Source organism: Dipteris shenzhenensis, chromosome 16 (genome assembly GCF_047967505.1).
Source record: "Dipteris shenzhenensis isolate YYH24624 ecotype China chromosome 16, Dip_SZ_1.0, whole genome shotgun sequence".
Lineage (NCBI taxonomy): Eukaryota > Viridiplantae > Streptophyta > Polypodiopsida > Gleicheniales > Dipteridaceae > Dipteris > Dipteris shenzhenensis.
Genome location: NC_141611.1, coordinates 3,258,129 through 3,271,642, shown reverse-complemented (window position 1 = coordinate 3,271,642; position 13,514 = coordinate 3,258,129). Strand labels below are relative to the sequence as shown.

General features: G+C 42.3%; 1 protein-coding gene across 1 annotated transcript; it reads right to left on the bottom strand.

Moving 5' to 3' along the window:
* Positions 1-230: 230 nt before the first annotated feature.
* Positions 231-1,216, bottom strand: LOC147892414 (pectin acetylesterase 11-like). The gene is made up of 5 exons (XM_087387374.1): positions 1,118-1,216; positions 905-1,010; positions 661-740; positions 424-510; positions 231-359 (listed from the first exon to the last, which is right to left on the bottom strand). Exons 1-5 carry the CDS (start codon positions 1,214-1,216, stop codon positions 231-233), a joined length of 501 nt encoding a protein of 166 aa, XP_087243500.1.
* Positions 1,217-13,514: the final 12,298 nt, after the last annotated feature.

The following is a 13,514-nucleotide window of genomic DNA, read 5'->3' as shown; positions in this document are numbered from 1 at the left end:
TTGGAAAGTTACATGATTGGTTTCAGGGAGCTGATTTTTCTTATTTCTACTAGCTTTCGATTGGTGTAGTTTTTTCTGTGCTTAGTCTTCGTGACGCGATGCAAGAAGAGACTGCGATTTCGGTTTTACAGAAAACCTGAGTCTTGCGTTCTGTTTCCATTGTCTAGGGCTAGTATTTCACATAGGTCATTCATCCAGAGTTTGGGACTAGGGAGGGCTAGGAAAACGACTCACACATCCAGGAAGAAACCTCCATCGCACAAGCATTTTACATCGGTTTTCGCCGGCATCAGGTCTCTTAGTTGGTTGCAGTGGTGAAAGGCTGCCAAACTCCCAGCCGAGTCTCCGGAGAGAATTACCTGACACAGAACGATTGTTAAATTAGAGATGTCTCGTGAGTCATGAGAGTACATTGCAAGATACCTTTTCGGCATTCTTCATGCCTTTGCACAACAGATCGTCAATCACTGCTTGCCAGATCCTTTGCCCTCTGTAATAAAGCGAATACGTCTGCGATCAAGTGCAACAGAACAGTTTTCAGAATATCGTCAGCCTAAGAACATGGAATTATTGCGAGGGACTCGTGAAAATTGGAACGTGTCAACTCGAACCGCCCTTTCCACATTGGCAAAGTTTGACCTGGTTTGGCGAGACTGTAACTTGAGCAACAGAGTCCACATTCCCACTGAAGGATGCTCCGTCACAGTATCTGACAAAGATTCTGTTCCAGTTATAGAAACCTGCAGAGTGCGCGGACAGGCGGGGTATGCGCCATTAGTAAGCATGCTGTGACGGGAACCCAATTCCATCACCTTACAATGGTGCTAAACGTTCTCATTCCAGCGATTAGAAAATCAGTAAGGGACCCGTTGCACTATGATAGGCGAAGATGGAGACAACAAACCGCTCATATGTCCGTAAAAGCTGAATGCAGTCATATATTTAGACGACCCTAAATCTGTAAAACTCCGGGTTAGGCAATCTTGATCGGTGCTGCACCATGCTCCTCCCTGGTACAAGACGATATATCATATCATCAGTAGGATGTGTCAAAAAAGAGACACTTAAGGAAGCGTGGAGTAAGCGATCCTTTCATCTAATGTCACTATAACCTTACCCCTAGGTGAACAACCCATTTATTTATTCCAGACCCATGGCCTCGATCGAAATTGTAAGCTGGGAGAGTTCCGTCCAAGCACACTGCACAAACAGACATGATGCGTAGGCCTATTCTAATTCATTTATCGGTAGTGTCAGACTGCTGAATAAGATTGAAGAGATGGAGTGACTGTCTAAGAAAAGATAGGAAAGCAGATTAGATGCAACGGTTCCATGTGCTATCATGAGCGATACAGATGCAGACGGACCAGCTGCCCTGAGGTGCAAGTGCAGGTAGGAGGGACTACTACAACTATGATGAGCAAAGCGAAAGAAGAAGAGAGCTGGGAAGACTTGAAATATGATGAAAACAAATTAGCGAAGGAGGAGGAGAAAGTGGGGGGAGAGTACCAGCGCCAGAAAGGAGGGAGGAAGGGGGAAGGAGAGTGAGGTTGACGAGCGGACGAGGAGGAGGAGCAGAGGTCGAAGAAGAGGCGGAGAGGGTGATGAAGATAAGGAACAAGTGCGGAGAATTCATGGTGAGCTAGGCCAACGAATTTACTTCAATCCGAGTTGCTATGCTTTTGTAGCCTCAATACTTAGAATCTTTGCTTGTCATTTTTCAGTTGGCTTTTTCCCGGCTAAACGTCACACATTCACACGCACTCCTATAACCTTTATGTAGAGGCCTACATCACCCTTCCAAAATCTCCTAGAAAGCCATGAGCTTACATAATGCCAAGAATCACAAACTTTCATATTCTCGCAACATTTTTTTATGTAGTAGTTGCCAATGGTGGCAAAGCCCTGAATATCGCCCATAGCAAATTATCCAAATTGGTTGAAGTGTGCCTAGAGCATGGAAAAGCATGGAAAGCATTGAGAATGCACTAGACATCCTTCTAGCATACTACGTTTGTAATGCAACCATTGGTGGAAATGCCCATACAAATGTCTCATATCTCCCATTGCCACCCTATTTCACAATGTAATGTGAAAGGTGCACATGGCATGGAAATTATTTAGTAGGTGATAAATTCCCTCTAGATTTATAGAATAAATAATGTAGAAATGTCAATCAAAACCACGTATATAATTATTGCCCATGGCATCCCATGATGTACTTGTTCTTTGATACTGCCCATGAGGTTTCAACTCACATTTGAGGATCAAAAGCAAATTTATTTTCTCCCTTTACAGTAGCTAAGCCACTTTTACACAACAAGACAAAGCACCCATAGACGCGCGCACAGACGCGTTTCATGAACTAAATAAAAAACTTACGGGCGCGTCTATTTGCGCGTCAGGAGACCCACGTCTAATTGTGCGTCTATATATCAGACTTACGCGCGTTTTGACACGCATAGACACGCGTAAATAGACGCGCTTATAAACGCTTTCATAGACGCACGTATAGACGCAAGTCGAACAGACAGACGCGAATATAAACGCGTTTTTAAACGCACTGATAGACGTGCCTTTTTTTTTTTTTTTTTTAACAGAATACTATGTATGTTGTGTATGCTATATAGTTACAAGAATCCCATATCCACATTCTGTAATTCAACTCTTACAGCCAACCGCATTTTAATTACAATTCCAAATAAAATATTACAACTCCAAAACGCAATAAAATTGAAAGCTCAAAAAGTGCTTGTATATACATATAGCACGAAGCTAAGCCACGTCATGTGGCTCTAAGTACAAAAAATAAGGAAGCTAAGCCATGTCATGTGGCTTCAAGTACAAAAAATAAGAGGAGTCTATATACAAGAGGCACGAAGCCAAGCCAATGGCTTTAAGTACAAAAAAGAATAGTAGCACTACTTCTACGACTAATCCTCGCTGCCTTCCACGCTCCCTTCTGCGCTGCCTTCTGCGCTCCCTTCTGCACCTCCTTCCTCGTCTTCCTCGTCGTCTTGTGCAGGGGCGGCCTGTAAACAAGGGACAACATATATCAATGTATGAAAAATCAAATCTTTACTTATAATTTTGGCATTATTTAATTACTTTCAAATACCTGGGGGGCCTGTCCAGTAGCTCGGGTATACTGCTCCTCAGTAATCAAACCATCATAGAAGTGCCTCCATGTATCTCCTCTGCGATGGTGGCGGTGGTAGGCTGTCTCCACTGGAGTAGGGTATCTGCCCACAATCTCAAGCTGCATGACCGCGATACACTTTGTGGAGGGATTAGTACAAAGAAACAACCAACCTCCTAATAAACTACATAAGCAATATAATTTGAGATCGATACTTACAAATTGGGCCTCCCATGATTCAACACCCCCTGCTCCAAAATGTGCGCTCCCATATTCCTCCATCTGGATCCTCCGTGCCTTCACGTGCTGCAGACTGGGCTCCTCCCTCGCTGACTTCATTGCCTTCTTCCACTCACGCTTCTGAGCAGTGTGGGGCGGGCCCCTTGGAGGTTGACCTGCCTCAAGTCTGGCAAGCTCCGCTAGTGCCTGCCTCTTAAGGGAAGATCTTTTATTGCTAAGTATCGTAACAATCTTTGACTTCCCCCATTTATCTATGAACTGGCGATTGGGGGGGTTAGGATACCTAGAGCGAACAGTAGCGAGGGTCTCATCAGCCAACCTCTTTGGGTGGTCTTTATAGTGGATAAAGCAATCTCTGTAATTGTTAGCAATTACAGAGCGCATGAAGGCCATGATGTCCTTCCCCCGCGCATCCATCAAGATGCCTCCTGTCTGAGTGATGTCATAATAAATCGTACCATCACCCAAAGGCACATCTAAATCATCCGAATCATCCTCCTTCTCACTGCCACATGGCCCAAAGCACTGTGCCATGCATCCGCCACCGCTCTCCCTGCTACTACGCCTACTACCCTGTCGTGTCGAGCTCGTACGCTGGCCACTCGTAGCTGGGGACTGCACGGGACTACGCTGACCACTCGTAGCTAGAGAACCGAGTCTCGACGACTGGGGAGTACGTCGACGGCTCGCCGAGACAGAAGGACCTCCTGACGGCATGGGGGAAGGGGCATAAGACGGGATGGCAGAAGGGACATAAGACGGCATGGGGGAAGGGGCATAAGACGGTACGGGGGAAGGGGCATAAGACGGGGCATAAGACGGCTGTGCGGACTCCGCTGGGGTGATCTCAGGCGGTGTGGGGTGGCTCGGAGTCTGTAGTGCCGACTCCTAGGGAGTGTTAAGGGTACCCGTCATGTACCCGTATAACTCCGCAGGACTAGGAGGGTGTCCTAAAATGTTATATAAATCCTTCCATATCGATTCTCGCGGATCAGGTGAGCTAGAAGCACTTCCTCCCCACATGTTAAACTGGAAAAAAGGAAACAAATCTATTACTTTGGGAGCTGAGAAGAAAGGGAAAAAAAAAAGAGGCTCTGTCAGAGCGCGTCTATAGACCCGTCTAATATTTGCGTCTATAAACGCATCTAACAGAGCGTTTAACAATTCAAGTAAAAGCGCGTCTAACAGTCCGTTCATCAATCCGTCTAACAGTGCGTTTACAAGCGCGTCTACCAGCGCGTCTAATAGTCCGTCTAAACATCCGTCTAACAGCTCGTCTAAAAGCGCATCTAACAATTCGTTTAAAACTCTGTTTAACAGAGCGTCTGTGTGAGCGTCTACATATGCGTCTGTGTGTGTCTGTAACAAGCCAAACGCGCATATAAACGCGCCTGTAGACGCGCGTTTAGATGCGCCCTCAGACGCCTCTATACACGCACTCCGACAGTCGAGAATACTAAAAAGTCGAAAAGGACGTTTCGCCCGACAAAAGAACGTGTTGCTCATACCTAGATGCTGCATTTCGTGGATGCGAGAAAGTACAAAACTGGAAAGAGCAAGCAAGAACAACTTCAAAAGGACTTACTTGGAAAAAATTATGGAAGGATCTTTCTTTTTCAAACTTGTTTCTTCTCCTTGTTCATACTCCTCCTCTTCTTTAGGCTTGGAAGCAAGTGTAGGTACGGTCCCTTTGTCTTGAGTGAAAGCTTGGAACTGTGTATGGGAGGCTCTCTCTTAAGCTTCGAATCTATAGAACTGCTAATAAAGAAGGAAGAAAGCCACTCGCGAAGTTTAAGTAGTCAAAAGAAAAGCAAAGCGAGCAGCGCGCCGAAAAGCAGGTTTAAAAGTCGCGTCTATTAGCGCGTCTATAGTCGCATCTGAATACATAGAGTAGATGCGTCTATAGTCGCGTCTATTAGCGCGTCTACAGGCGCGTTTAAATACACAGAGTAGACACACGTTTAGACGTGCAATTAGACGCGACATTAGACGCGATGATAGACGCGGCGATAGACGCAACACAGAGTTTTTAAGTTAAGCATTTGAAGAAGAGCAAATTTGGTGGGTTGTTTGTTTGTAGGATGTCTCCATCTTCAACAAGCAGCTCCAGTGAGGATGAATCCCTCTGTATCCACCATCGCGAGATGTAGTTGGAGCAAAAAATCAAATGTCTGTGTGATCGATGTCGAGGAAACATGTATCGTGCACGCAGGATTACGCTCAATCATATCTCAAAGTATGGAGAATGGGATGTGACCGTAAACAGGGTAAGGGTTTGTAAGTTAAGGTTGATTGAGATACCTATGGGTGTTCATATGTTTGATTATAATGATCCCGTTTTAATTTGATACAGGATGCAGTGCCACACCCGCACATGTTACCCTATGCCCGTCGTGAGGAGGCGAAGCGTCGGCGATATGAGGTGGGATCTTCAGGAGGGACCGTTACGGATGCATGGAGTGATGGTGATAGTAGCCCTCCACCATTACCTCATGAAGCCGTGGAGGAGGAGGTGTTTGATGATATGGTGCGGGATTTATATGTCCATCAAGGGAGGGATAATAGCATGGAGCAGGATGATCTTTTTACCGCAGCATCGACTCCACTGTTTGAGGGGTGCACATTCTCTGTTCTACGTGCCTCCCTTGAGTTACTAAACTTGCAAACCATCTATGGATGGAGCAATGCAAGTTTGAATGCATTACTCAAGTAAGCTTTAAAGTCGATTTTGCAAACATGGTGAATTATGCTAGTGGGTCAATTACTCGAATGCTTTTCCTCATTTATGGTCTTCACGTGCAGGCTATTGTGTAAAATGCTTCCAAGGAGAATAAATTACCGACCTCAAGAGATATGGCAAGGCAACATGTGACCTCTCTTGGAGGATTAGATAACAAGCACATCCATGCATGTGTCAACGATTGCGTTTTGTTTCGTGGACTACATAAGGATGCAAGAGAGTGTCCTACTTGTGGAGAGGCAAGATATAGAGCAGATCTCAAAACCTTGGACGTGCCTCGTAAGGTATTGCGACATTTTCCCATAATCCCTCGCATCCAACATATGTTCAAGTGCAAATCTATTGCAGAGCTCATGTCATGGCATTCCTCCCATCGATCATCCGATGGCAAGTGGAGAACTCCCGCGAACTCTCCTGCGTGGAAGCATATTGAAGACACATGGCCAAGCTTCAAGGAAGAACCTAGGAGCTTGAAACTTGGATTGGGTATGGACGGTGTGAACCCATTTGGTCTCAAAAGCACGTCTTACAGTGTATGGCCAGTGGTATTCGTGAATTACAATCTTCCACCCTCTATGGCTATTAAGAAAGGACATGTCATGCTGTCCCTTCTAATTCCAGGGAAACATAAAGTCAAAAACCCTTATGTTTATTTGGAGCCTTTGATTGATGAGCTAGAGATACTTTGGAGAGGTATCGAGGTGCATGATGTGAGCAGGCCTCCCTCGTCACGAGACTTCAACTGCAAAGCAGTCTTGATGTGGACGATGCATGACTTCCCAGGCTATGGCGAGTGTTCAGGTAAGCATTGCATTTTTTAATTATGAATAGGCAAAGGACATGGCACCCTAAACCCACCTTCCACTCTTAATTGCATCTATTGTTTCAGGTCTCACTACATCGGGTTACCATGCATGTCCTGTTTGTGGTCCTTCGCTAGTTGCCTCACGGGCAGACGCATTGAATAAGGTCATCTATGAGAATCACCATCGATTTCTCCCACCTGATCATCCTAGATATGTTGCCCCTTGGAATGAAGTCCTCCCACAATCACTCACCGCGGGAGATTGGATGAGAATTTGGGACGGTTCCACGACTCCTCCACCACTTGGCATGAGCTGGTAAGGATTTGTAACTATTGGCTGGAAGTAAAGATTGGCTATATTGGTTGAAAGTGAAGATTGCATGCTAACACTTTATTTTGTTTAGATACTCCATCTTTTATCGTTTACCATATTGGTCCCACCTCAAGATCAATCACCTGCTCGATCCCATGCATATCTTCAAGAATGTGGCATCTACCATTTGTGAGCATTTGAATGGGACACAAGATTCATCAGGCATAAGGGAGGATCTACGTACCACAGGGAGGATGCGTGAAGCTTGGCCTCAAGAGAGACCAAATGGGCGTGTTTTTTTACCTCGTGCACCGTGGATGTTATCAAAGCTAGAGATGGCGATGGTGAAGCGCGCTATTACTACAATTCGTACTCCCACTGGATGCATGAGGTGTTTGAAGGGAGCCTTTACAAAGAGCAAGAAAAGAGGTGTAGAGCAATTATATGGCTTGAAATCTCATGATTGGCACAAGATGCTCCAAGTAAGTATTTTATATGCATAATATCTTTTTCCTTTCAAATTTGTGAGTGAATAGCTATAAGCAACTAATCAACCACCTCCTCGCGGGTTCAGTTCATACTACCTACTAGCATTTCACGTAGTGCATGAAAGATTGTATTTACAAGATGGGCGAGCTTGTGAGGTATGTGAGCTCAAAGGAAATAGATCCCACCACGCTTGAGAATGCTCGAGTTATGTCAGTGGAGGCGGTTTGTTTAGTGGAGGAGACATTTCCACGTTCTATTCTCACAAGCCAACTACATCTCATAGTACATTTGGTGGATGAGATTGCTATATGCGGTACTATACATGCACGATGGTTGTTCTTCCTCGAGCGCTTCATGAAGACGTTGAAGGGCTTCGTGAGACAAAATGCAAGACCTGAAGGTAGCATGGCCGAGGGTTGGTTGGTACAAGAGTCACTTGTATATATTTCTGAGTTTCTTGTTGATGTGGATAGCTCTCTCCCACAACTATGGAGAGATGATGAAGACCTAAGGATGACCTCTATTGTGCCTCAAGGAAAAGGACGCAACAAAGTAATAGACACGGAGTTGCGTAATAGTATCAACCTCTTTTGTGTGCTTAATAGTGATGTGATGAAAAGATGGGTGACAAGATACGAGGATGTAAAGGCAAGAAGACAAGAAGAAAGGGCCCTCTTTCGTACACACCATGGATCTCGTGTGCCATACCCTCAGCGTCTAAGAGCACTTCCAAAGGATATTCATGTGGATTGGCTACTTGATGAAATGGAGAAAGCAGAGAAAGACGAGGGGATGCATATCACAATGGAAGAATGGGAGCATGCTAGGGGATGCATGAGCACGGTCGGTATATAGAATGTTATGCATAAGTTAGGAGGTTTTTATAATTTAGATTGCTTATTTAATTGATTTTTTCTTGGTGTAGTGCACTATGTTCAATGCTATATGGTGTGAGGGCAAGCATTTTCGAACACAACGGATTGATGATAAGAGAAACACACAAGATTGCAGCGTCATTGCTAGCTTTGAGGGAGCCAATGGAGCCATGGATGATTATTGTGGCATAATCCAAGATATCATTATGCTTGACTTTCGACGCTTCTTTGTGTATGTTTTGGATGTAAAGTGGTTTAAGGACGTGGTGGAAAGAGGCCCTAATGCAATAATCAAACGCCATGCAAGTGGCTTTGTAACTATTGACTCCACAAAGTTTTGGCAAAGTAGGAAGGACACACTAATACTACCGCAACAATGTGAACAGGTACTGTGCACACATATAAAAATACTCGCTTTTAAATATTTGATGCAAGAAAAGTAACATGATTGTATTTGTGTTTGAATTAGGTTGTCTATCAACCAATGGTGGATAATAATAGGTGGTGGCATGTCATACCTATTATGCCACGTTCCAAAGTGATGTATAGTACATTTACTAATATGGAGCGTATGGAGGATGATCATGGCCATGGACGTGATGATGACCGTGATACAAGAGAGGAGGATGATCATGAGATAGGAGATATAGATATTGAGGCCGGCATTACCCGTGAGGACGAGCCTACCATTGGAGATCTTGATTTCAATGAGCACATGAGTGGCACAAGTAGTAGTGGGTTGAATGTATTTGTAGATCTAAACACTTGTTTGGATTTTGAAGTAGATAGTTTGGCAAGGTTTGAACTCATTGAGGATGAGATTGAACCGTAGCCCCACAATTGATATTGGCAAAACTATTTTACTTATTGTCTCATTCTCCTCATTTCCCTTAATTCTTGTATATGTGGGCTTGCAAAAAATTATGTGCTTTGGTAATCATGGGCAATGTTTGGAAAGCAATGATGTACACCAAAATCTCACTTTCTGTATTCTCTGGAGCGCGTCTATTTACGCATCTAAATGCGCATCTGATTCTCAGTGTAAACGCGCAAATAAACGTGCAAATACACGCGCAAATAGACGCGCTAATAAACGGGATGTTAGACGGGCCCGTAGTTTCTCAGGTCTAACGCGCAAATAAACGCGGTGATTCACGCGCAAATAGATGAGCGTTTAGCCGCACCTGTAGATGTGCCCGTAATTTCTCTACTAGAGCAACGCCTATAGACACGCCCGCTATTTTGCACGTCTACCAAGCGCGTCTATAGTTGCTTTGTGTTGTTGTGTTAGCATTCATACTTACAAACCCAAAATCTGTGAATTCTGCTTTATCCCTTCGAGGACCCACATTCATGCCTATTGAGTGCCTGTATGCAAGCATGGACTTATGTACATACAACACACCATTCAACATTTTTGAACTTGTATAATGCCTAATTGAATTCATGGGGCTATTGGGATTCTTGCATACATGTACGCATGCATGGACTTATATACATACAATACACTATTCAACATTTTTGGGCTTGTGTAATGTTTAATTTCAGAATTGGACTAAAGAAAAGAAAAAAATTGATGGGTGTTCTCTTTGAAGATGTTTTTCAAAATGAAATTGCTTTAAATAACCAAATACCTGCTACAATTAACCAAATACTTGCTATGAATAATGTTATTATTAAGCTATCTTTCAAAACAATAATTGCTGAGAATGCCTAATTCTTGCTCTAAATATTATATTTTGCATAATTATGGCAAGTACTTGATTTGTGAAGGAAAAAAAAACGTTTTAACAACAGAAGTGTCGACATCCCTACTGATATATCCATTGAAAAAAGGGCCGATCCATATAGGAATCGATTATCGGCAAAAAATGTGTAAATATTTAGCATCAATATGTCCTTCAAGAACTAATGAAAAGTGTGCAGAAAATTGCATTGGTATACCCATTGTACACCCACTTTTTAAAAAAATGGTGGTGGTAGAGTGGGATTTAGTACCCCATTCTACTCCATCTTAAGTAAACATCAATTAGAATAGTCTTTCTATAGTAACAACCTTGGAAGGGGCCTAAATATTCACTCTAAAATGTCTTGTAAAAATTCCCTCGAAGAGGCATGAACATATTATGCTCCAAGACAACATCAATATGAAAATTCCCTCAATGTGCATGAATATATCATGCTTCAAGGAATGACTACAAACATTCCCTTGAAGGGACATGAGCAAATATCTCATAATATTTACTAATGGTGTTAACAAACACTTTCAAATAGTTACTATTACAAGCCTCCACATTATACTCCATACTCACTGGAAAGCATTAGTATTGGCTATTTTTATTTGAGATTCAACCCTATTTGAGATTCAACCCAATCTTGTGCTGAAACCATCTCGTCATGGTCAATATAATTACAATTACAGAACAGGAATAATGAATTATTGATTTTTTTCTTGAATAGCACTTTCTCGGTTCTATATTGCTTGAGCTTCATGTGGTGAGAGTCACCCACGACGAGTGCTATGAGAAGTGACCTCACTTAGAAACGCTACTAACTCTCTCACGTATGCAATTAAGTTATTCATTTTGGTAGTACACCTACTTATTTTTTTCTTTTCCTCCTTCTCTAGGTGCTTCTTAGTAGCAAACTCCTCTTTTTCCACTTGGGTGAGTGGAGTGCATTATCTCTTTCTCCTCTCTCTATTTGCCTCATTCTCAGCGATCCAAAATTTATTACTGTTTATGGCAACCTCCACAAATGAGATGATTTCAAACAGATCCATGAAGTGCAAAGCTAAGGGGAGACAAAAAAAGGAACTGAGAGCGTGAGAGTAAGACAAAGGAAGCAAAAGAGTGAGAGTAAGGCTGAGGATAGGAGAACGATGAAAGAAGGAGTTGAGAGTGTGAGAGTAAGGCATGCGAGAGTAAGGCTAAGGATTGGAGAATGGTAATGAGAGACAAACTACAAGGCAAGATGGAAGAAGGAATGAGAGAGGAATGTAAGGATTCGCGGAAGAAGGAAGTGAGAGTGTGAGAGTAAGGCATGCGAGAGAGAGAGAGAGAGAGGAATTGATTAGTACGGGAAAAGTGAGTGAGGTGAAAGATTAGGAATAAAGTGTGAGAGAGAGGAATTGATTGTGAGAGAGAGGAATTGATTAGTATGGGAAAAGTGAGTGAGGTGAAAGATTGCAAATAAAGTGTGAGAGAGGAATTGATTAGTACAGGAAAAGTGGGCGAGGTGAAAGATTACAAATAAAGTGAGTTGAAGATTTCAAAAAAAAATTTAGAGAACTCTCTACTAGATAGTGTGAAGTGACATGTGAAGAATCATAATGTGTGATAATGCTAATGAGAAAGGTTGACATTTTGCTATGATGATGGTAGGAAAACGCTCCACTAGAAACTATGAAGTGACGGGTGACAAACCGTAACTAAAGACGAAAGATTTGATGTGATGTGATATTCTCTTCTTCCATTGCAAGATGTGATGTTTTAGATGCACATTGAGTCTCTACTTCTTGTGTAGGCAGAATGCATTGAGTCTTTACCTCAATTGGAGACTGCAATGCTTTTGTGGTAGACTCATTCTCTTCTTCCTTTGCAGGCTGCAACTCTGTTTGAGGCTGTGATGCTTTAGGAGACTAAATCATCTCTTGTTTTTATTTAGGTGACTGAGTGGACTCTACATTAGTCACATGTTGTTTTTCAATGGTAGCAATTAGGTCGTGAATAGTCTTAACCATAAAATCTTGTAGCTCAAATCTGTATATGTTTCTATTGAGACATGTGAGGCTCGTTCAAAAATTTCATTGAGGAACAACATGAAGGTGTAGGCAACTCTCTACCCACAACTAGATCCATCTTTCTGCTCCACTACCATACGTGTTTGGAAATTTGGTTGGTCTTGATGCTAATTGATTTTTCTAATAGCAGATACTAACTTGTTTGCAAACTTGTCCATCATGACATATGAAAAAAGTGAATGTGCGTATTAAATAGCAAGATGCATATCCATAATGATATATTAAAAGAACACTTATTTGAACACCAATCCGTGAAAGCCTCTAAATGAATCGACAAACCAACAAGATCCCATACTACCAGACTCCAATATGAATTACATGACCAATAAAGAACAATTATTAATTGACACAAGAGACTAAAGAACAAAATATTAATTGACACAATATTGCAAATGAAAGAGTAAAAGAAAGGTTGGGATGATACTTACTTCTCGTAATATGCCATAAAGACGCTCGTAGTAGCACGCTCGTAGCACGCCATCTAGATCTAAAGGTTTTAGCAATCTACAAACATCATCTATCATCTTCTTGCTATCGCTAAGTACAACTGAAAGGGGAGAATCAAGCATATACACACGATTCTATACTAATCTAGGAAAGTGAGATATAATCATACTGTAGCAATAAAAAAACAAATGTTAGCAGATTGAAACAAAATATTAAAGTATCAAGCCAAGATAAGTTCATATCAAACTTGAGGATGGCCATCATGACTTTTTCACTGAACCTCTTTCAAAGGGTCGAAGAGGATTACAACTTCCTCACTACCAAATGTCAAAACCTGAGGTCGCTGATGAATGATAACCTTGACATCAAAAGAGCTACCCATTTCCTCCAATACAATCACTAGTTACATTAGGGTAACTTATGTGTGTAGTAGCCAATGCACGCTCTAGATGCTCCACAATGTTATCAATAAATAAATAAGTGCAGTGGTTGTTGGGATATACTAAAAACAAGCATGGGATGAAATATGATGGCTAACGAAATGATAAACAGTCTAAAGGGCACTGTTTTAGTATAGCATTATGCAACAAATTTTAGTATAGTATGGCAGCAGTGTAGGGATAGCACGGTAGTAGTGCATGATAAGTTATCACTAGCATGGTGG